The sequence below is a fragment of the Poecile atricapillus genome, chromosome 1, assembly GCF_030490865.1.
Source record: "Poecile atricapillus isolate bPoeAtr1 chromosome 1, bPoeAtr1.hap1, whole genome shotgun sequence".
Classification (NCBI taxonomy): Eukaryota; Metazoa; Chordata; class Aves; order Passeriformes; family Paridae; genus Poecile; species Poecile atricapillus.
Window position 1 is genome coordinate 131,409,992 of NC_081249.1, and position 21,482 is coordinate 131,431,473.

General features: G+C 36.0%; 1 protein-coding gene across 15 annotated transcripts in view; it reads right to left on the reverse strand.

The window, feature by feature from the left end:
- SOX6 (SRY-box transcription factor 6) overlaps positions 1–21,482 on the reverse strand; it is a 366,339-nt gene that overhangs the window by 7,264 nt on the left and 337,593 nt on the right. For 11 of the 15 annotated variants that reach the window (XM_058851096.1, XM_058851086.1, XM_058851105.1 and 8 more), the window contains 2 exons: positions 9,642–9,875; positions 6,851–7,067 (listed from right to left, as the gene is read on the reverse strand). In XM_058851096.1, the coding sequence (XP_058707079.1) occupies positions 6,851–7,067; positions 9,642–9,875 (451 nt within the window). Of the gene's footprint in view, positions 1–2,548; positions 2,600–6,850; positions 7,068–9,641; positions 9,876–21,482 lie in introns of all 15 variants that reach the window. The other 4 variants (XM_058851176.1, XM_058851149.1, XM_058851060.1 and 1 more) reach the window with 2 other exon arrangements.

A 21,482-nucleotide genomic window follows, 5' to 3' on the forward strand; every position in this document is an offset into this window, starting at 1 on the left:
AAGAGGACCTCAAGATTACCTAAAAAGGCAGGCAACTGTAAGTATCTAGTTTACTTTGTAAGTTCTATGTAGACTCCTATGTCACTCAGACATTCTTTTGACATTTGATTGCTGGCTTTTAATTTTTATTTGGATTTATCATCAGAATGCCATTTCCTTTTCAGGATTTTATGTGTAAGAAGCCAAGTTTTGAAGCAAAGTCCCTGATAAAAAGAACAAATCTGCCCTGTATTGACTAGTTATTGACTATACATGCCTATTTGCATAGTCTATTTAAAGAATCATACATCTCAATGTATTCCCAACCTTCTTCAGAGCAATATTGACCCAGTAACAGTGAATTATAGAATTTTAGCAGGAGAAACATTGTCAGGTATGTTTGAATAGGCTAAGGAATCTGCAACTTCTTGACCATTGTGTCATTCTGTAATAAATTCAAAAGGAGATTTCATAAACCAGTCTCACAATTTCCTAATCGTTGGCTAAATCAATACAAAAATAATATTAAGCTTATTACATATATATATATATTAAGCTTATTTACAAATGTCAAGTCTTTATTGTTCATTGATCAAACTCTGATTTTGATAAATACCACACTAGAGAGTTACAGGGAAGCTGCAGTCCTTCAAGTTTGGGTAGTGATAAAGTGAAATCACGAACACCCTGTGTAACACACCACTAAAATAGTTTGTAGTCCTGCCATGGCTGATGCTGCTAGCTTGACTCTTACAGCCTCTGCCCAGCTTGAGAAATTCAAACATCTGTTGTGTAAGTCTCATACACCTGGCTAGCAGTGAGCAAAAACGCAGTAATTCGTTTGACACAGTCATTATACTCCTGTTTGCAAATGATGATTTGCAGATGATTTACAAACAGCTTGGGATTTTTCACTAAATTTTCACTTTTTAAATGGTCTGATAAATGTTCTGTGAAAACAATTTTCAGCCAGTGTATTTGCTTGCAAGTGATTTTCTGCAAACATCTTTCAATACTTTATCCATAAAATTGAACACCTACCTCACATGGGAACATTTCGGGTTTAGGATTGCATGTTTTCAGGAGTATAAACTATTACTGCTAAAAATCCACACATATCTCCTCCACAACTTTTAGACACAGAAAATGTTCACATTAATGAATGTTTCCACAAAACAGAGGAAAAAGAAACCCACACGTGGTCAACAGAAAAAATCTATGTAGTTGTCAGCAGGCCATAGACACTTAATTCTTTCTAATCTGCCCATCTAATAATCTTTCACTGGTATTTCATAGAATAAATAAATTCAAAAAACAAAACATCACCAGTCATTTATCAAAGAACATCATAATATCAATGCCAAATGATGCTTAGAGAGAAGTTCTCACAACTTCCATAACAGAAGTCGTAGAACCTACTCAAAGAATGGTGGAGCCAAAGCTGCTGCTGTATTACAGATGACGTTAAGTATCAGAACACTAATATCCACCTCTACAGCTCCCCTTCCCAAAAAGTTTGTATTTTTCAGAAGCCAATTGCCTTTTTACAAGCAGCAAGAACAATTTAAAAATCTGGTCTGCTTAAGACAATGCTGTGAGGTATGTTGATGAAGTGATTGTTATCAGTGTTAAGGCCTAAAGGACAGAGAAATCCTGGTATTCTTTCTAATGCTTTTCAAGTCAGCAGAACCCTTTTCCACATCCACATTTCTGTGGGACTGAGTACACTTGTCCAAGTAGCACCCATTTCAAAGTATAAATGAAGGTCATCTGAGCATAAAGAAGCCAAGTTTAAAGAGGTGCTTTTTACTTGGGAGCGCATCAGACAAATGCATGACAAGCTACTGAATTAATCTTATTGTCAAAGAACTTGACTGGTATAACAGGAAAGTTAAAGGCTTACTGAATTTGTCATTCATAAATGCAGTCCTTTTTCACATGTTAAACAAAAATCAGACATGCTGTGCATGCCTGCTGCTGGCTGGGAAATAACTTTAAATTACCTATATCTCACTGTGGAACTGTAAACACGTGGTAACTGTACCACCTAATTAGAAAGGCTCTCAAATTGCTACCCATTTGCTAGCAAAAAATTTGCTAGCACTTAAACATGGGCATCTAGACACCCCAAGTAACTGGACACCTACCTCTGATTTAATGCCTGTTATTATTTAAAACTGATCAGGTTGTCGCTGTAAATTCTTCTCTAGTTGCTACCTTATATCCCAGAAAACCTTATTTTAAAATATCACAAACTATGTGGATAGCATATGTTACTAGAGATGAGTGTTACATTTCCTCAGTAATTAAGTTCTTGGCGGGAGGAAAACAGAACACTTGTTTAAATTCCCACTACTCTTCCTGAAAGGAAGAGTCAGAGTTTCTAACCTACAACTCTGGCCATTATGTTTTCTTATATTTGTAGATCTTAAAGGCATTTAGATTAATGGTGACTACATTGACTGTAGAATGTTTTATTACATTAAATTCCACACATTTAATCATTGCCTCTAGCTAGAGTTTTACCAACTACAGAAGCTTAGAGGAGAGAGATAAAAACATACTTTACCTGCAAGCTACAGGTTACAATTCAGCTCAGTTGCATATGGAAGTTTTCTGCCTGTTAAGATTTCCAGAAAGCAACATTAATCTCCCGAGCTCCTCAGATCCATGAGGAATGGTGGCACATCTCTACATACCCTGGCTTAAAACCACTCCTGTCCCCACCATCTCCTCTTTAACAAAGAAATCCTTATGTGGAAAATTACTAGGGGTCACTCTCCTCTGCTCTGCCAGCATTGATAACATCTGTCTACTCTGGGGCCAAAGATTTGGCCTAAAATTTTTAAGTTAATATAAAAATATAAAAGTAACATGAAAATTCTTAGATAAACTGACCTGCTCACACAGTTGTGGCATTAATATTCTTAGTGTTTTTCTGGAGTGTGTTCCTCTTTTGAATTTTGCCAAACCAGCCAAACATTTCAATTGGCAAATGACCATTGTTTTCTGATCCCTTCACAACCATTTTATGACAGCTCTTTAAATGTCTGAAGCAAAAATTGATTGCATTAAGGAAAACGCTCATATGTTACACACCCCTGAAACTTACATTCCCATAAGGAATGAAATAACAGTAAATCTCACAAAAGCACCCATTGTGTGCTTGCTTTAAGTTCAAGCTACAGGAGTATAATATTACAGACTTATTCAAAAACATAGCCTAGCAGCATTCTGACTACGTGTACAGTAGTTATAAACACTATAAAGGCTTTATTCTAAACATTTTACCCTGGTAAAGCACAGAAAAAAGTTACTGCTTACATAATTTTGCAGAGAAATGTATATAGTATATACTTTTATTTAGAGTGTATTAGACTGTAAAAATGACTGAGCAATGAATTATCTTTGTAAGACAAGGCAACAAAAGACAGACTCAAAATATCTGAATTTATGGTTTATATATGATCCATTTGTTAGCTCAAATTTATTTGTGAATTACAAAAAACTACTATTGAGGATAAACTGTAAATCACTTGAAGCTTGTTTGGGATTAAGTTATGCTGAAGGTATCCTTCACAAGATCCATTAATAATTTCACTATTAAAAATAACCCAATTATTTTAAAGACATAGCTGGCTTCAGATTCAGCTTGAATCCCTAGATTGACAACAGCAATTTTTTAACATATTCTGCATTAAGCATGAATTATTTCTGTATATTATCTGCCTCATTTGGAACAAAATTCATTCATGTAGGGATGCAACAGAAGGTCTATGCACACTGTAAGTTCCACTCTGTTCTTTAAAGTATTTGGCAGTTCCCAGATTTTGGTCTATCAGATATATAACAATTATCTGAAAACATTAATTTCTTGCTCAAATCATTCCAAGGAGTTTTCATTTTTATTCAATTCTTTGGAGGTTTTGCTTTAAAAATCAGAACAGAACCTGGCCATTCATTAGCTTATTTCTCTATTTTATTTTAAATTCTGGCTAGTTACTTTATAGAGATTCTTGAAGCTCCCTTTATGCATCTTACCAAAGTTTATCAAAGAATGCAGCTCACTGAAGTGGGCAGTATGAGCCTTTTGCACTAAAAAAGTTTGAGCCATGTTAACTCCATGTTTGTGGTGAGGGGGTTGTACCCATGGCAGAATCATACTATATTAGTCAGTGGCTCACCTAAGGAAGTCTGACAGGAGCTAGCCTTTACTAGGTTGCCTAAAACATAAATGTACATTTGGTATTAAAAAAAAGCAAACAGAATTATGAAAAAAAAAATTTTCTTGCTTTTTACTATTTTCTTTAGCCAACTGTTTTGAATGCGTATCTGACTCTTCACACATCTGCTTATCTTTTCATTCTGTGATGATACTTTGTTGCCATTTTGGCATACCCATTTCCAACTTAATTGGTTTGTTCTTAAAAAAAAAAAAAAAAAAAGCAAAAAAAAAAACCCAGCAGTACTTCAAGCAGTATGAAGCACTTGGAACATTTCATTGGAGTCTATTTTGTATTTTTGTTCTCTATCTTCCACTGAAATATTTACTGTAAACACAGAGCATATTCAATCCGAAAAACCACATTTGTCTCTTATTTCACTCTGAAAAGGAAACAGCATCTCAAATCTCACATCTACAGTTCTGAAGGACGATTTATGTTGTTCCATCAAAACAGTGGAAAAATAATGGGGGTGTGAGGTCAGTTAGGAAAACTTCCAGCTGATGCTTTATGTGATATTTATGTTAAACACAGAGAGGAGTAAGTTTAAGAAGCTGATGGGCTCAATTACTGTATTTCAGTTATAATCTGATTTGGAAGAAATTTTGCTTTTCATTACTTAGTAAACTATTCTGCTGAGACAAATGATTCCATGTTTAATGTTTCAGTTCAAAAAAGATGGTCTAGTCTGGCTTTTTCACTAATTTTACTTGGTGTCTTCCAATAAGCTTGTTTTAAATTATTCTTTAGGAGAAAAGGGGAATTTGGGACAACAGTGGGAAGTCACAGGGAAATACAAAATAATTTTTTAAAATCCCAATCTATGATTCCTCAGGACAATAATCTATATTCACATTAAACAGCAGCATGGATCTCATTTCATCTTTATTGAATGCAGCCATTAGACTTCATACTCCTTTTCCATCACTTGCACAACTAAAAGTAATTGGTTTTGGTAAAGTCCATTGCATCATCATATAACTGCACAGAGGTAGTTTACTTTAAACTCCTTCAGCATGGATAGAACATGGTGAAATAGAATTAGGAATAAATAGGAATTAGAAACAATCCTTTCAAAAAATGGTGACATTCTCATGGTCTTCGTGATCACACTGTTGGATATATGAGAAAAATGTTACATTTAGGTTTCACCTGTTTTGTTTTGAATCGCTTTCAGTATATATATTTTTAATAGAAATATCACTCTTTCAGTAGGCACTTCTAGAAGTTTCTTAAATCCTTCCTCCATATTCACTCCCATTTAGTCGTCACATTTAATGTGTAAAACGCTACTGCTTAATACTGTTTTGAATTAGCAAACAATTCTGAAATTGTTCAGACTTCTGTTTTGGCATTTCTTTTGCATTTCTTGTCTAGATGTGATTTGGTGTCTCAATATGCTTTGGAAGACTTAAACTAGAATTTCATTCCCTCAATCTGAATATAATTTGTGATGTACTGTATAAATTCAGATTTCTAGTTAGAGTTCTATGTGCAATTTTGATGGAACACTATTAGTAAACAATTTCCCTTAGACTGAAAATAAAAAACAATGTCATAACTATAGACTGGAAGGCTATTTCAAGATATCAAAACCCCCACTATTTACTGATTGAAGAAAGAGCCCACATTGTTGCAGGCTGTACCACAAAATAATTGACTGCAACAGGAGTTCTGCATCCCAAGCCAAAAATGAGGGCACATAATCAACGTCAAGGTCAATTATCTGGTAGTGAAGTACCCAACAAAAGGAGACTATTGTGATTAGAAAAATAAGCAGAACATTGTGAATTTGGAAAGGCTGGCACTGGAGACAGTTTTTAGACTCTTTGTAAATCACCAGAAACATTGTGTTAGAGCACTGAGCATCACAGATTAATTCATAAGAACAAAAAAACCAAAAAAAACCCCAAAAAAAACCCAACAGGAGATAGAAATCAGTTATGGTGCAGTTGTTTCACTGGATTTTTGTTATCTTTAGCCTCTAGATGTTTCATAGCACTGCTTTCTCTGCTGGGCACTAGAGGAAATACTGCTAAAAACACACACAATGTGTCAGAATATTTTTGGGCCATATATTTTGAGTTATAAATCTACCCAGTCTATCTATGCACTACTTGAAAGACTCTTTCTAAAACCTATTTTTTAAAAAATATTTCTTTACGCACTTCTATATATAATAAAATTCCTAGTCACTTCATACCATGGTATCATTCATTCATGTGTGCTCCTCATGCAACTGTTATTACTCCTCTCCCTTTTCCCCCTCTCCTGACTCCGTAGTCTACACAGGAATAATCCTTAGTGTTTTTCTCTTTGTTCTTTTCTTAATTTAGGAAATGATGCTGGAGTCATTACTAACACAGAATGGATTAGCTTACTAAAATCTCACAAAAGACATGATTCAAATCTTTCAGGCTAATGGGAAACAACTTCTTTTGACTTTAAAGAATTCCACAGTCAGTCTCATAATCAGCATTCAGTGGCAAGCTGATAGCTCCATATTCTATCTTATGCTTTTAATAAGGTCTTACCAGTTCAAATCCTTTCCTTCTAAATGACATAAGTCAATGACTTAAACAGATAAGTCTATTTCGTTTCAAACAGCGTGCTCTGTCTTGGAAAACAATTACAACAATTGTACTCACCCTACGGTAAAAAACTGCCTCATCTCCTGTCTTCGAGACCTCATCAGTTGCTTATATTCACCAATACGCAGTTTCTTCCCATCCACAATGCAGGTACGTTTTGGTCGAGGCTTGTATTTGTAATTAGGATACTTTTCTAGATGGATTTTACTTAGTCGTGCCTGCTCTTCATAATAAGGTTGTTTCTCTTGATTTGACATGGACTTCCAGCGAGATCCTATGGACACAAAATATTAGTGAGTGTTCAAGTAAAGCAAGTTTAGTTTTACACATACACAATTCAACGTGCCTTCTCACCATAATAAATCTTAATTAAGTTAGTTTAATAAACTGATTTAAATTTCCATCATTCTGCACATACATTGGCTTGCACAACCTGAGACTCCTTAAAACATTAAAAGAACCCTGACTTTCAGATACTGCTGCAGACAAAGCATATGTAAATCTCTATTAAACAGGGTGCACTTAAAATCAATAGTTAAGTCTCAAAATCTCAGCCTCATGGTGCAAAACAGACTACTTAACTTTTTACAATAAGAGAGCATTAATCTGTGAGTAATTCTATATCTCTGTAATACCACACACAGTATGATGGTAAAGGAAAGTCTGTAGCCATACTTTCACTGTAAAAAGCCTAACACATTGCCTAGGGACAGAGGCTACTTTGATATTTTTATGAGAATTTGGTTTATACACTCCTGCTAATAGATATTAATAACTTGCTATGTAGCAGGAAAAAAGTATCAAACCTTATAGATTCAGCAAAATTATGAATAATCCCTTACTGTCTGCATGTCTTAAATTTACTGAACTTCTGATATAAGCTTGGCATAATACTGACACCTATTTAAAATTCTATTATGCATATTATTTTCTGGCCAGGTGTAATAAGCAGACAGAACTAAATCAAGAAAGTTACATTTCACAAACTCACATTGGAAAGATAAAAAGTAAAACAGAAAGCACACTGTAACTATATACACCACTTCAGGTACTGTAAACGCTCATTGAAAGCTCTGCCAAAAAAAGTTAAAAAATTAACACAGTGTACACAGGAAGAGGCAAAAGTATTCAGATCTCTTGTATTGTTTGTAAGGAGCTATCTAAACACTTGAATAGAGACAGGAATAAGAAATGCAGAAAATAACTTTTTGGTGTCTTTAATAAAACTATTACAGCTGCGGTAAACGTGGGTGGAAGCTATTTTTTTACCAACATTTTTCATACATCAACAAATGGAAAAGTTATATAAATATTATCCGTAGACAGCAATAGTCTGTGTCAGTTCTAATATTTCAGTCTCTTTTCTCATTGTCCTGGAAAAGTTGCACAGATATTATATGGACATAGACTTATTTGTGGCAGAGCAGATACTGACAGGTTAATTCTATGGTTAACAAACACTCAATTGCTGGCACTTCTGAAATATTTATACTGGAAGTTTACATTTTAATGAATACAGTTACTATGCTCCTAATAGGTTTTTTCACAGAATGCACACAAATAATATAGATTCCCTACAGCTGCCAACACTGAAACAGTGAAGGTTTTATACAAAACTGAAAGGCTATTCATATAACTTACTTATACAGTAGACAAAAATATGAGAACTACTAAGAAAGATTTTGGAAGCTTTAGGACAAAGTAACATTTATTTCTATGTATTCTTGCCTCTGATAGAACTAACATGCAACAAACTTTGCTAAGAATGTATTTGAATCCAGAGTTTACAATAAAATGATTACAGAGGAAACTTGATTTTTTATTTATTATGAGCGACTTTTGGAATCTGTCTTTCACTTCAAAGACTCAAAAAGCAAATCTAGGTTTTAACATTTCACCACTCATTCTCACGTATGTTTCTAATTCTCTGGAGAGGTCTTAAAAAACAAATCAAAATTTCTCAAAAATTAGTCCATTTATTTGCACAGTGGCAAAATAAAACCCTTGGAATATTCCCTGATTGTCCCAATCTATACAAATTAAATATTAACTATAATGTCTTTTAACTAAGCAATATTTTAATTGCATGCTTCTAGTGGTTAGCTTTTTGAACATTGCAATGTTTTGAACCAAACATCATTTTGGATGTGAGGTTTGCATGTACAGGTCTTTCGAACTGTGCCAGATTTCTTTCTTTGACATTGCACTGTTTGACATAAACCTCTGATTTTGATTTTGTACTTTTTTTAAGTTTATCCCGGTATTTACTCTAGCAAGTCCCATTTTGCATTCAGGTGATTTGTAGTTCAGATGCATTCTAATGAGATCTTGCAAATACTGGGACTTTATTGGGACACACTTTTGCATGAGATTTCACAAAACATTCCTTTTCAACAATACTGAGTTTTAAAGCATGTTGTGACTGCTGTTGAGAATAAAAAGTATTAGGGAAGGGGCTGAAAGGGAAAAGAAAAGGAATGAAAATGAAAACAAGCCATGAATTTTCATTTGTATAACTTTCAGTAATTCCAGTTTCGGTGAGCATCTCCCCCCAAAAAATTATGTCCTAAAATTAGAAGTTCATAGAACTGTAGAATGGTTTGAGTTGGAAGGGACCATAGAGATCATACAGTTTCAACCCCACTGCTATGGGCAGAGACACCTTTCACTAGACCAGGTTGCTCAGAGCACCATAAAACATGGCCTTGAACACTTCCAGAGATGGGATATCAACAGCTTCTCAGGCATCCTGTGCCAGAGCCTTGGCACCCTCACAGCAAAGAATTTTTTTACAAATATCTAACCTAAACCTGCCAACACAGCTTGTTGCCCGTTGCCTCACACTTACCTAGGATTTTGCTGATGTTGGAGTTGTGCATGTCGGGGAAGGCCTGGAGGATTTTCCGGCGCTCATCCTTGGCCCAGACCATGAAGGCGTTCATCGGCCGCTTGATGTGGGGCTCACTGCTGGCACGGCCCCGCGAGTCCCGGTAGACCCGGGCTTCAGCCACCGTGGCCCCTCCTGTTGGCCAACAATAATACTGCTGTAGTTTAGCGGCAGAGCCATTCACTGCTTTACTCCCTGTAACGTCAGGGCAGGAGGAAACAAGATGGATGCAAAACATTATTATGTGGATTAGGAAAGTGCTTTCAGTACTGTGCTTATTTTAGCCTCTTTTGCTCTCTCTCTCTCTGCCACCAGATCTATGTGAGAGAGAGCCAACCAGTGGTCTCAGTGTAACTGGCCAGGCTTGCCCATCTGAGATGACCCACCATTAAACTGAAGAAACAAATTGCACTGGTATTTCTCCAATTAAGACATGAAGACTTGATGAAGTTTCCATTTGGGCCTTTACAATAAAATACATTCTCTGAATGCTCAACAAAACTCACATAAAAGTTATATTTGAGAATCCAAACTATTGTAGGCCTGTTGACACAAGCCGTTGACAATGACTTTGTTGCTTGAGTAGGGAAGCACATGCCAGACATTTTCAGAAAATAAATTATACAGTGCACCAGGTACATGCTGTCATTTCTATGGATCAGATTATATTTGGAGCTGAACATTTCAAAGTTGCATCTGCTTTGATTGAATTTTAGATGTGCTCTGGAGCATTTGCACCACATATATGTAATAAAATTGTCCCCCTCCAACAGGTACAGGCACTGCACACTGGAGCCTCCAGAGTGGGAGACAAGCACTCCAGCTCCATGCCTGCTGTGCTTTAGTGTACCCCAGTGCCCTGTCTTTATCTGCCATCAATTCAGCTTTTACATGCCAACCCTAACTGTATTTTTGAATGCATCCAGCCCTATTTCTTGACCACAATCAACAGAGCCCCATGAGGGTTTAGAGATCACAGAGATGAGGTGTAGAACTAATTACTATGGGGGAAACCGATTACCAAGGCATGTCTTTACTGGAATAAACTTCTGCAATTGTGATGATGTTTTTATATATGGTTCTAGAGTTATACCTTAGCTACAAAAAAGGCAAAAAGTATTAGAGTGGAAGAGTGACAGTCTTAGACCTCATCAAACTGGTCATATAATTTAATACCTTGAAAAGGCAAGATCCTTGACAACAAGTTAGTACAGCAATAAACCTCATTTTTTTTATAAACTATTATAGCTACCAACATGAATTTATTTGCAAAATAATATAAGATAGTAAGTAAAACAAAACACTGCAGTTTTACTGAATGCAGGCACAAGTTTTTAGTTGTGGAAAAATCAATTTTCCTAATTCAGAGTGAAAGCATTATATAGGCATACCTTTTAAAAAATTCTATATAAGAAACACATTTGCATGAAAAAGGGGCCCTAAAATAGAGGATGCATAACTAATATACTACCTTTTTGCCACCAGGTCCACAGTACATTAATTTCATTTAAAATGCACTGACCATACAGGATAAATTGATTTTGCTTTATATGGTGTTGACAGCCATGTTTATTGTGCAGTGAAATGTAGTGTAGTTTCAAGCTGACTATATCCATCAACACAGGGCAATATGCTGACTACTGGGCCAGATGAAGACATACATTACCCCGAGAGCAAAACACTCATTCACATACAGCAGTGTCTTCTGAGGATCACCCTGGTAATTTATGATGCTTCCAATGCCATTACTTTACAACTGACACCAATTTGGCAATTTGTATACTAACATGCATGCACATAAAAGAAGACAGGTTTGTGGCAAATGTGAGCTGCAAAACTGTTTTAACACTCTTCTAAGTTAAGCACCATGCCACAGGTGTTCTGCATTTACAGGAGGCTGCAGTCAGCTTTTTACCGCAAAAGGGAAGAGCAGTTTTACAGAGTGACCTGCAGGTAGGACCAATTGAGGGGGATGAATGGCTGATTAGGCTCTGTCCATTGTTGCCAGAAGCCTTGAACCACAAACATATCAAAGATACCATATTTTGAGAGAGGAGGTATTTATTTAGAAACTGCATTAAGTTGCAAACATAGTAAGTCAACACTGAAGTATTTGAGACAAAGAGCTAGATAATTTGAGAAAAGTCAAATGTAGCACGTAACAATTGTTCTATCCTTTAAGATAATGTTATAAAAATATGTTACTACTATATGGGCAATTAGGAAGCTAGTGACAAAAACAAATTCTTATTTATGCAAAAGTTTCAATTTTTGATTCAGCTGCTCTACTCACAGCATGCAACAGACATATTTGAATCCATAGGATCTCCTTCCATCTTACTTTCCCAAAGGTACTTATTCACTACAGCTAAGAAAAAGTTTGTCCTTAGCCCTTTCTAACACAATTTTGGACTATTTCAATCCTAATGCAGGTAAAGAGTAGTTTTACTAGGAGTAAGATTATACATGCCTTTTTAATCTGGATATAATCTAGATGGAATGAAAAAAAAAAAAAAAAAGAGAAAAAAAATGAAAGAAGGCAGGAAACCATCGTAAATTAACTGTTTTCATAGAAAGGTTATGTTAGAAAACAATTCTTACTTGGAGTAGTAAATTACAACCATCCCAAGAAGGTCAACTCTGGCTGCATCTGCTTTATGCAAGTCCATACTTGAAGGACTTGAAAAAGCAGCCAAAGAGTTGATGTTCTTTGAGCTTGATCTCTGGGGAAATATTTGCAAGCTGACCTATAGGCCATGACAATAGCATCTGCAAAATGAACTTCTGCAAATAACTAAAGCAATATAGTCTTCATGGTTTTCTGTCTCAGAACCACTGAATTATATTCAGCATATAAAGCATTACATTAAAATAGTTCTTGTAACATACGATTCCATGGGGGAAGTCAGAAGACCTCAGTACCTTTTTAGATTAGAAATGAGGTGCTAATGATACAAATACACATATGCTCAGTGAGGTTTTACAAGTTGAGACACGTAAGAACAAGCTTTCAAACTGGTTGTTCTCAGGTGCTTCATCCTGACAAACAGATATTTTGACTTTATTGTGCCCTGTAAAAACAATTTCAACAGATTTAACAAAGTATGGAGTTTTTTCCTATTGTGATAATTATAGTTAGTACTGACAGAGGCTCAAATAGATACCTGAAATTTTTAACAAAAATGTATATGCCAGTGCAAAGAAGTAGGTGTTTTAAATCTTTCTGGAAATATTTTCAGGAAATTCTAATAACTAATAAATCAAAAACAACAGATAAAATGTAAATGTACTACCAGTGAACGGCAAGGCAAGAGAAGGAATTGGTAATTGTCTCTCTATGGCAACTAATTCTCTATCTGCCAGTTACTGTTCCTACTGCAATCACAGGAGGAGGGATTTTCAGAATTAAGGGTCTGGTCAGAATTTATAATTATTGCAAAAGCAGTTTGGCTGACCTAGTGGCTTAGCTGGCAAAGAACTCTATATTTTGGCCTAAAGACAGGAGCTATCCTCAGTGACACTTCTGGATGTGCTCACTGCCTTGCTTCCTAGATCCTTTGCATTTGCTCAGCTTGTCATAACTTTGATGATTTAAGACTAAAAACAGATTAAAGAAGAGTGATGATTTTTTGTAGCTATATGACAGGCAGCCCCTCTGTGAAAGCTGGATTCCATACTGCTCTAGCGGCAATAATGAGGCAAAGAAGGCCACAGAATAAATCTAAAAATGCAACAACTTCATGAAAATAGTTTCCAACAATACTTTCATTTCTAAAGAGCTTTCTAATCAAGAACATTAGAAAGATAAAAGAATCTGATCATCAAGAAAGATAAACATCCTCATGTGATATAAATGTTGAGAAACCTAAAATAATAATTGTTACATTGTTTATTTATTTAGTCCTGCCTTTATCTCAGTTTCTTACATTTACTAATGAAATTAATTTTAGGACAGGCATCATCCCTCAGCATGCTTCCTGAAATCTTGGCCACATTAGGGTTAATCCTAGTGTCTTTACTGGGATGTGGGTTTACCTTCTGTTTTGCACATCATCTGCAACAAAACCTGAAATTGGGCCTTTATTGTTACAAGAAAACAAATAGATAGAAGTAGTGATAGAAAGGAGGGGAAAAAAGGCTGAAAAAAGATGAGGAAAAGAGAGAAAAGAAGTGACAGCAAAAAGAAAGAGATTTTTATCAGTCACACTGCTACTCCTTAATTACTCTTCACACTATTGCCATTGATCCATGTTTGAAGTGATACATTTCCCCTGACTTACTCCCAGATGAGTCTGGCTAATCTAGAGAATACATTGCAGATCATTTTCCATGGACACACAACAAGACAGGATACATAGAAATAAAGACAATCTTTCCATGTTTCTGGTATGAAAATAACTGGCTAGTAGTAAAGGTCCTATCATTAGTTATTCATTAAACTGAGGTGTCATATTTGCCTAGTTTGGAAAAGACTGATTGTGACCTCCAAAATATCTGGCCGTCTGTGGTAATACAGCTAGCACTGCAGAGACCAGAACCTGATAAACTTGCAAACAGGAGTCACTCTTTTACTGCAAGAGATGGGTATCTCATAAACATGGACATGCCATAAAAAGAGAGAGAATGAAAAACCAGCTTAACAGTCCTCTGTGCTGCTCTTAACCTGTGTACAGACAAATGCAGACTCTGTGAAACATATAGCAATATTTAAAATCAAATAGAAAAATACAAATATGGAAAGAACAGAATGGAAAGAGCAGCTTTGGCAAGTTTAGAACACAAGAGCAGACATTTAACTACTATTTGGGTTATCAATTTTAGAAAAAGTTACAATAATTACGACTACTTCATTGTAATCTAAACGACATGTAGCAGTTGTAGAATAACATTTATCTGTTTTGCCCCTTGCCTGCCTCTTATTTCTTCATCCCCAATACCATTCAGATTTTCTCATTCTTTATTACCAGCAAGAGAGGCAACATAAACGGATACCTCATGACTTTTCTTTACTGGCATGTCTTATCATCACTGGCAAAATACTCACTTGGAAACATGGCTAGATTTGGAACAGGGGTGACACAAATGTTCTGTTTGTCAGGCAGCTTTTGTTCCAAATGCTAAATAAATATTATTCAGCTGCAATTTGAGCATTGAACACTTCTCACAGGCTGCATGTCAGTGAATGAATGGGGAGAAAAACTGGGAAAGCCACAAGCAATTTGTGAAATACTGCAATATTTAAATGGCCTCTAAAATTTTTCACCTGCAAGGATTCTGAAATGCCCTAAGTAAATACTAAGAGGTGGGAATATACTGCAGCACAGGTTACCTACATCCAAGCAACACTTCATTATGATGACTTCTCGTTTTCCTGCTAAGAGACTCTGTTCTCTTTAAAACATCAGCAAGAAGAACCAACTGGGAATTCCCTAAGGTCAGCTCTGAGGAAACATAAACCTCTAATTCAATAACTCTGCTACTGCACTGAAAAAGGCCTTATTATTGCAACATCCATATGGAGTCAATTGGACATTAATGACTAATCAATCCCTCCCCATTCTATTCTACTTATAGTGTCACAAGCCATGTTTAGATTAGCCCATTTCCTGCTTAGGATCGCTCAAGATGTCTTTTGTTCTTTCAGGGCTGGCCTGATGGAGGCAGCTTAAACAAACACCCAACCCAAGTGGTGCAGGAGTTATAAACTGCCATATGTGAATGAACAAAGGGGCCATACTAAAGCCTTTTGTGGTATTTGTTAATGTTTTTCATCTGAGTTTAAAAAGACCTAATGACTTTGTGGTGAGCTGATGCATGTGGCTCGTGGCTTTGCAAAATGAAGGAAATTCTAGCCAGTTATACATCAGCATATATTTTCCAGAGTGCCTTGTTTTCAGTTTTGGTGGCAGTGAGTTTACTTTTTTTAGTACATTTGTTTTACATATGCAAGCAAAATACTTAATCTCAATTAAAACACAGCACCAGTTTTTACAGCCATACTCACAACCTGCATATACATCTTTCCCCATTTGAAAGTCTAAAGCTAAAATTAAGAGTGGAATATCTGCTGCATGTGAAATCAAAGCAACTGTTCTCAGCTCCACCAGCTCGCTCATCAGTGTTTAAAGCTGAATTGTTAGCTGTGCCCTAATAAATACCAAAACAATAATTCTAAATAAGCTGCTAGCACATCCACGCTTCACACAGCCAGCCGTGCCCAAATCTGTGCTATTTAAATGAATTAAAACTGCTAAATGCAGCTACTTGTTTGATGGCTTACACAAACAGTTTAGATTTCTTGACCACATTCTATGGCAAAGCAAACCCTCATGGACACTTTGCATGGACTATGGCTAAAACAATAGAATAATGCTTTAAATTATATGGGATATTAACTGAATTAATTAGGGCTTGAGGCCTGACTTTAGCTCCTGGTGGCTGGCATAGTCACATATGCGCTCTAACATAAGAGTTACTCTGTGAAGATCCACGAAACATCCATAGAGAAATTGGGATGAAGAAGCAGCCTCTACTATAAATTTGGGGAGGTGTTTAAGTGTCATCATATTTTTCAATCATGTGCCACTTGCAGACTTCAAGACCCTTCACAGATAATTAATTAAATGCTAACAACCCCATTCTGACTTCAATGTTATTGATAGAAGAGAAATACGAATCATATTTAAGTTGAAAGTTTTTCAGCCTAAGTAATGATGCCAGAAGTAAGGGATTGCCAGTCATCAGATCTAACAACAATCTACATTATTCAATCCATAAATATTGTTGTTGCATCCATTTGATATGCCATTTCATACTCAGTTGAGGAAAATAGAGGCCCACAGAAAGGAAAATCATGGATGAAACAGCCTGGTCCAAGAGAAAAAATACTAACCATTTTTGTTAGGTATATGACCAGATCTATGAATTTGATTTTATTTTTCAGAAAAAAACAGCTGGTCTACCAGCTAAGCAATTCTGGTTACTATATTAATCATATTCAAAATCAAAGCAATACAAAGAAGAATGCACTAATCTATTTAACATAAAAATGTTTCCAGAAAAGTAATAGCGTTACTGCCAATGTAGCTGTTATTCACATAATTTCAAATTTCTTATTACATGAGTGTCACCTAGAACACCCAGAAAACCCAACATTAATTTAAAACACAGAGGTTAATTCTGCAGTCTTCAGTCATCCCTAAAAGCTTTTTTGTTGAAAAAGTCCTGTTTGAACAAGGGCCATAGTGATCCATTCATACTTCAGTCAATGCTTTGTTTTGTTTTAAGATGGAGAAATGACAGACAGGAATTAAGGACAGAGAAAGAAGGCAGTCTGACTTCATATTTGATGGGTACATTGCTCAAGGTGTGGCTGAACAGTGTTCATTGCTTGCTCACATGTTCTTTACCAAAACAATTATTTTTAAAAGCTTACAATGTTTGTAAGTTACAAGTTTGTAAAAGAGAATTATGTTTAACAATGGGAGAGGGTTTTACAAAACCACCTTCCTCAAATTACATGATTACATGATTAAGAAATACAGAATACTTAGCAAAAGATTTTAAAATGTGTTGCAGCCACTGCTTTAGTGACCCATTTCCTGCATTAAATCTTCAATAATGTCACTTTCTGAATGATGCAACATCATTCTTTGTATCAATAAAACAAATTCCTTCCATCCAGTGCTAGCTCTTTTCACTTGTCATATCAATAATTAGCAAGGAACTGGGGCTAGGATATGCATATGCCATTTCTTCTTGCCTTTAACATGGGATGCTGATATTACAACAACTGATAATGTAATTAGTAAGTAATATAACATGAAACAGAGAAGCAAAAGCAGCATGATAACAGGAGCTGTTCTGCAGGCTAATTTTTTCAAGTAAGGTACCCCTGGCCATTTGAGATTTGTGAGAAAAACCAGGAAAAAATTTTTACAAATATGGCAACAACATGTCTCAATATGTGACCACATTTACCTAGTTTGGATAAAAAATATAGTGCTTGCCATGAAATAGGGCTTACATGAAAATTTAAAAATCATTATATTTTTTTTAATTCCTCTGAAACCACCCCTGCCAAATTGAAAACACAATCATTTATTGTTTGCAGAATTTATGAAGATGCTGCAATGCTCACACTACATACTCTTTGGACCACTAATCCCATGAAATTAAATCAAAGTACAAATTAAGGAAATATTTTCCCCTTGCTACCAAGTTCCTCACTAGGTACTTGCTTAGACACTGCATATCTACACGTAAGAAAAGCAAATGATCCTAAACACTTTTCTATTTCTGAGATACTGAGGCTCCTGAAGGAGAAAATGGTTTGCATTTTAGACTTATAAAAATAGACAGTTGTACAAAGAGGGCTTGTTTGAATCTGTACCAGTTGCTCATGCTTAGCCAGGATATATGATGTTCTTCCCTTAGTGTATTCATATTTCTGCTCCACTCCCTGTGTTCAAGGATTTAACAAAGAAGGGCAGGATTCCTCCCTCCTTCACTCAGTGTGATATAATGGTGGCTTTCTCCATCAACTGAAAATTCAGTTGTGCCTGGGAATTTTACACTATTTTATGGAGCTTCAAGCTTCTTTTGTCATATTGGAGCACTAGCAAGAAACCTCCAGAGAATCAGGACCATGGGGTGCTTTACACCTGGTGGCTGTACATGAGTGTAAAAAAACGTTTTAAACCACTGAATTACTATATTTAATTTTTCAGTCAGTCCTCCTAAAAAATAGCTACGTATACTAACTGATACTTTCAGCATTTGTGACAATAATTTTCTCATGGGCAAAGATTTTCTCTGTAAAACTGCAGCCTGCAGTTGCTTTTTACAGCCACCTCCTAAATTCCTGAAAATAATGTTTTACTATGTAATTGAAATCATGAAAAGCTCTCAGTTTTAACTGTGCTAATAGGCAACTCTATGTAAAACTCAGGGCATTGTAAAAGTGGCCAACTGTACAAAATCAAAAATACTAAGTGTAATTTTTTAAAATAAAATACTATTCTGTAAGAACCAGTTACAGTAGCTTGGTAATGTCAGACAAGAAAGCATCATATTTAGCAGTACGAAAAAAAATACCTAAGACAGTAAAAAATCCAAAGTTAACAGTTGTGGAGGATACCCAGATTTGTTATTCTGAAAATGAGAAGCACACTATATGTTAAATATTAGTGTCTTGACAGGAATAAGTTTCAATGTTATGGAAAGATCAGTCCACACACTCCCAGCATGGATTTTTCAGTTCCTCCTCTAAAATGTTATGGAGACGTTGGCAACAATGAGATGCTTGAAGTGGTTGCCATCAGAAAAGTGATGGGGTGGTTCTTAAAGATGTCTTATTCCTATCCCATCTGCAGGTGTTGAGTTACTCCAGGGCTGAAGCACTAAATCTCATCCAACACAACTGAAATACCATGCCTAAGCACTTCATCCCAGATTCCTATCTGTTATGAGTTATTCTGGAAAATTTAAGGATATCACTTGTGTATCAGACACAATCAGATTCATTGATGTTAAAAATGGCAACTACAATTAGTGAAAGTTATATTTTAGCATCTGGACTTATTAATATAATAAGTTATTTTATCTTTAAATATGAAGATATAATTATTAATTTGGGTAGTTTTGGGTTTGGTTTTTTGCTTGTTTGTTTTGGGGTGGTGTTTTTGCAATCAAAGGTCTATAACAAGAATTCAGGGCAATAAAATTTCCAGTACTTGAGCTTACTCTCTGGATACATTTCTTTGTTTTCAGACAGCTTTCACTGTTTTCTGATTTTCATCTTTCTCCTCTCAACTGCCATAGCAACTATTACAAATATTTATGTGCAACAAATTCTGGCGTGGAGAGGAATTCTTTCCTCCAGTATTTATGAAGCACTGTCAGAAAAGTAGGTGATGCTTTACGCTGCCTGTGCTACCTGCTGTTTACACCTCTGCACAGGAGGGTGTTAAACAAGTCACCTCACAGGTTTGGATCATCTTGGCAGCCTGCCAAGGTTGATCTGCCTGCAAGTGTATGGTTCCCTTTCACCTGCCTCTTCAGCTGCTCAAAGCCAACCTTTTTTGAAGTAGAGAAGAAACCCTCACCTTTTTGTATAAGCAATTATTTGCTACTGGGCGTGTATGAAGTTGTTGAGGCTTTGAGCACATGGAAGAGGTGCTCCTTTAATAATACGCCTAGTAGGTGTGCAAAACCCAGGCACTGGTCATGATGTCTTACTCTTGCCACAGAGGGAGAAAATGACACTTTGACAGATAGACAGAACTTCGTGGCAGTTTTTCCTCAGCCTTAGAGATCAGCCTTGTGCTCCCCTTCTATCTCGGTTTTCTCATGTTTCTCCCATGTTCTTTCCTCCCTGTCTTTCCTCACTTAAATCATTCCTCTCCTTCACATGATTCACATTCATTGTTGCTCATGCAATTATACCTACTCTTTTTTTACCATGCTCTGGCAACTGGTTAAATAATGGATGATGTCTAACACCATTTCTTTCTCTACCATTTAATTTCCCTTGCTTTTGGGCAGGTAGAATCTCCTGTTTTGCAACAACATTCCTTGAAACATGGCTAGCTCAAGTCAAATTAGAATCAGAAAAGCTAATTTCCTGCACATAAAAAGACTGTTGACTATTAACTGCAGGGAATCTTGGGCTATTCATTGAATTTTTATGTTGGACAACAAATCTATCATCAGAAATGCTGCAGAACTGGGTTCTTAAGCTTACTGATGAGTTGGAATGTTTTCTTCAAAAAAATGAGGTCAGCTTGTTCTCCTCCAAGTCTGGATTAAAAAATCAGGTCCAAAAACCTGGCCCAAAATCAGGCTCAGACCAAAAACTGAACTAGAGTTAATAACATTAAGCTAGGCCTTACTATACTGGAACCAGTCAATTACCAATGGTTATCTAGCTTGCAACTAACTTGGAAGTTTAGTTTACTTGGAGCATGGGTCAAAGACACCAGGAACACACAGATAAAGCTTAAATCTGTGTAATCTCAAACCATGATTTGATATACAGAAAACCACAATCTTTAAACCAAGGAATTTACAAGCTGAAGTAAGAGACAGCAAGCACTGCAAGAAAGGACACAGGCACTAAGGACTCAGACACTAAATAAATTAAGGGGATGGGCTGGTGCCAAGCCCATGCTGAGGACTGACTTTACAGCTAGGTTTCATAGCAGAAGTTATCCTCTGGGATACTTTGGAAAATCTCATTAGTATAATACAATGACAAATAAATATACAGATACAAGCAAAATGGATAGACAGATCCCACCATCTTATTTAACTGTTTCTATCCCAACTAGCAGACATGTACCTACCTTTCAGGTTCATGATTAGCACACTGGTAGAATAGTATCAAAGAAAGAAGCAGCAAGTGCTAAACAAAAGGTTTACAGAAGCAAGAAAACTGCAGTGTGAAAAATGTGAATGCAAACATCAAAACAGGACCCAGAACTCTTTTTGTATGTTTTCCCAAATGGCAAACTGCGAGGCCAAATATTTACTTCACAAGCCCCTGATTCTAAAATATCAACGTGAATGAACATGGAACTAAATGTTAAATACTAATAAGGCATTTTCATCTATTTCTATTTGCTTTCCAAAAATTAATTCAGCTTTGCAATGCATCTTATTTTCACTAAGGAAAACCAGATACAGATAAGGTTTTTTTCTTTTACAAAATCCCACTGTGAGATAGTGGCAAAACAATAACATTCAGATGTTTTTTTCTCTGAACCTAGGATCCAATCAAGAAAATTACATTTTAATAGATCC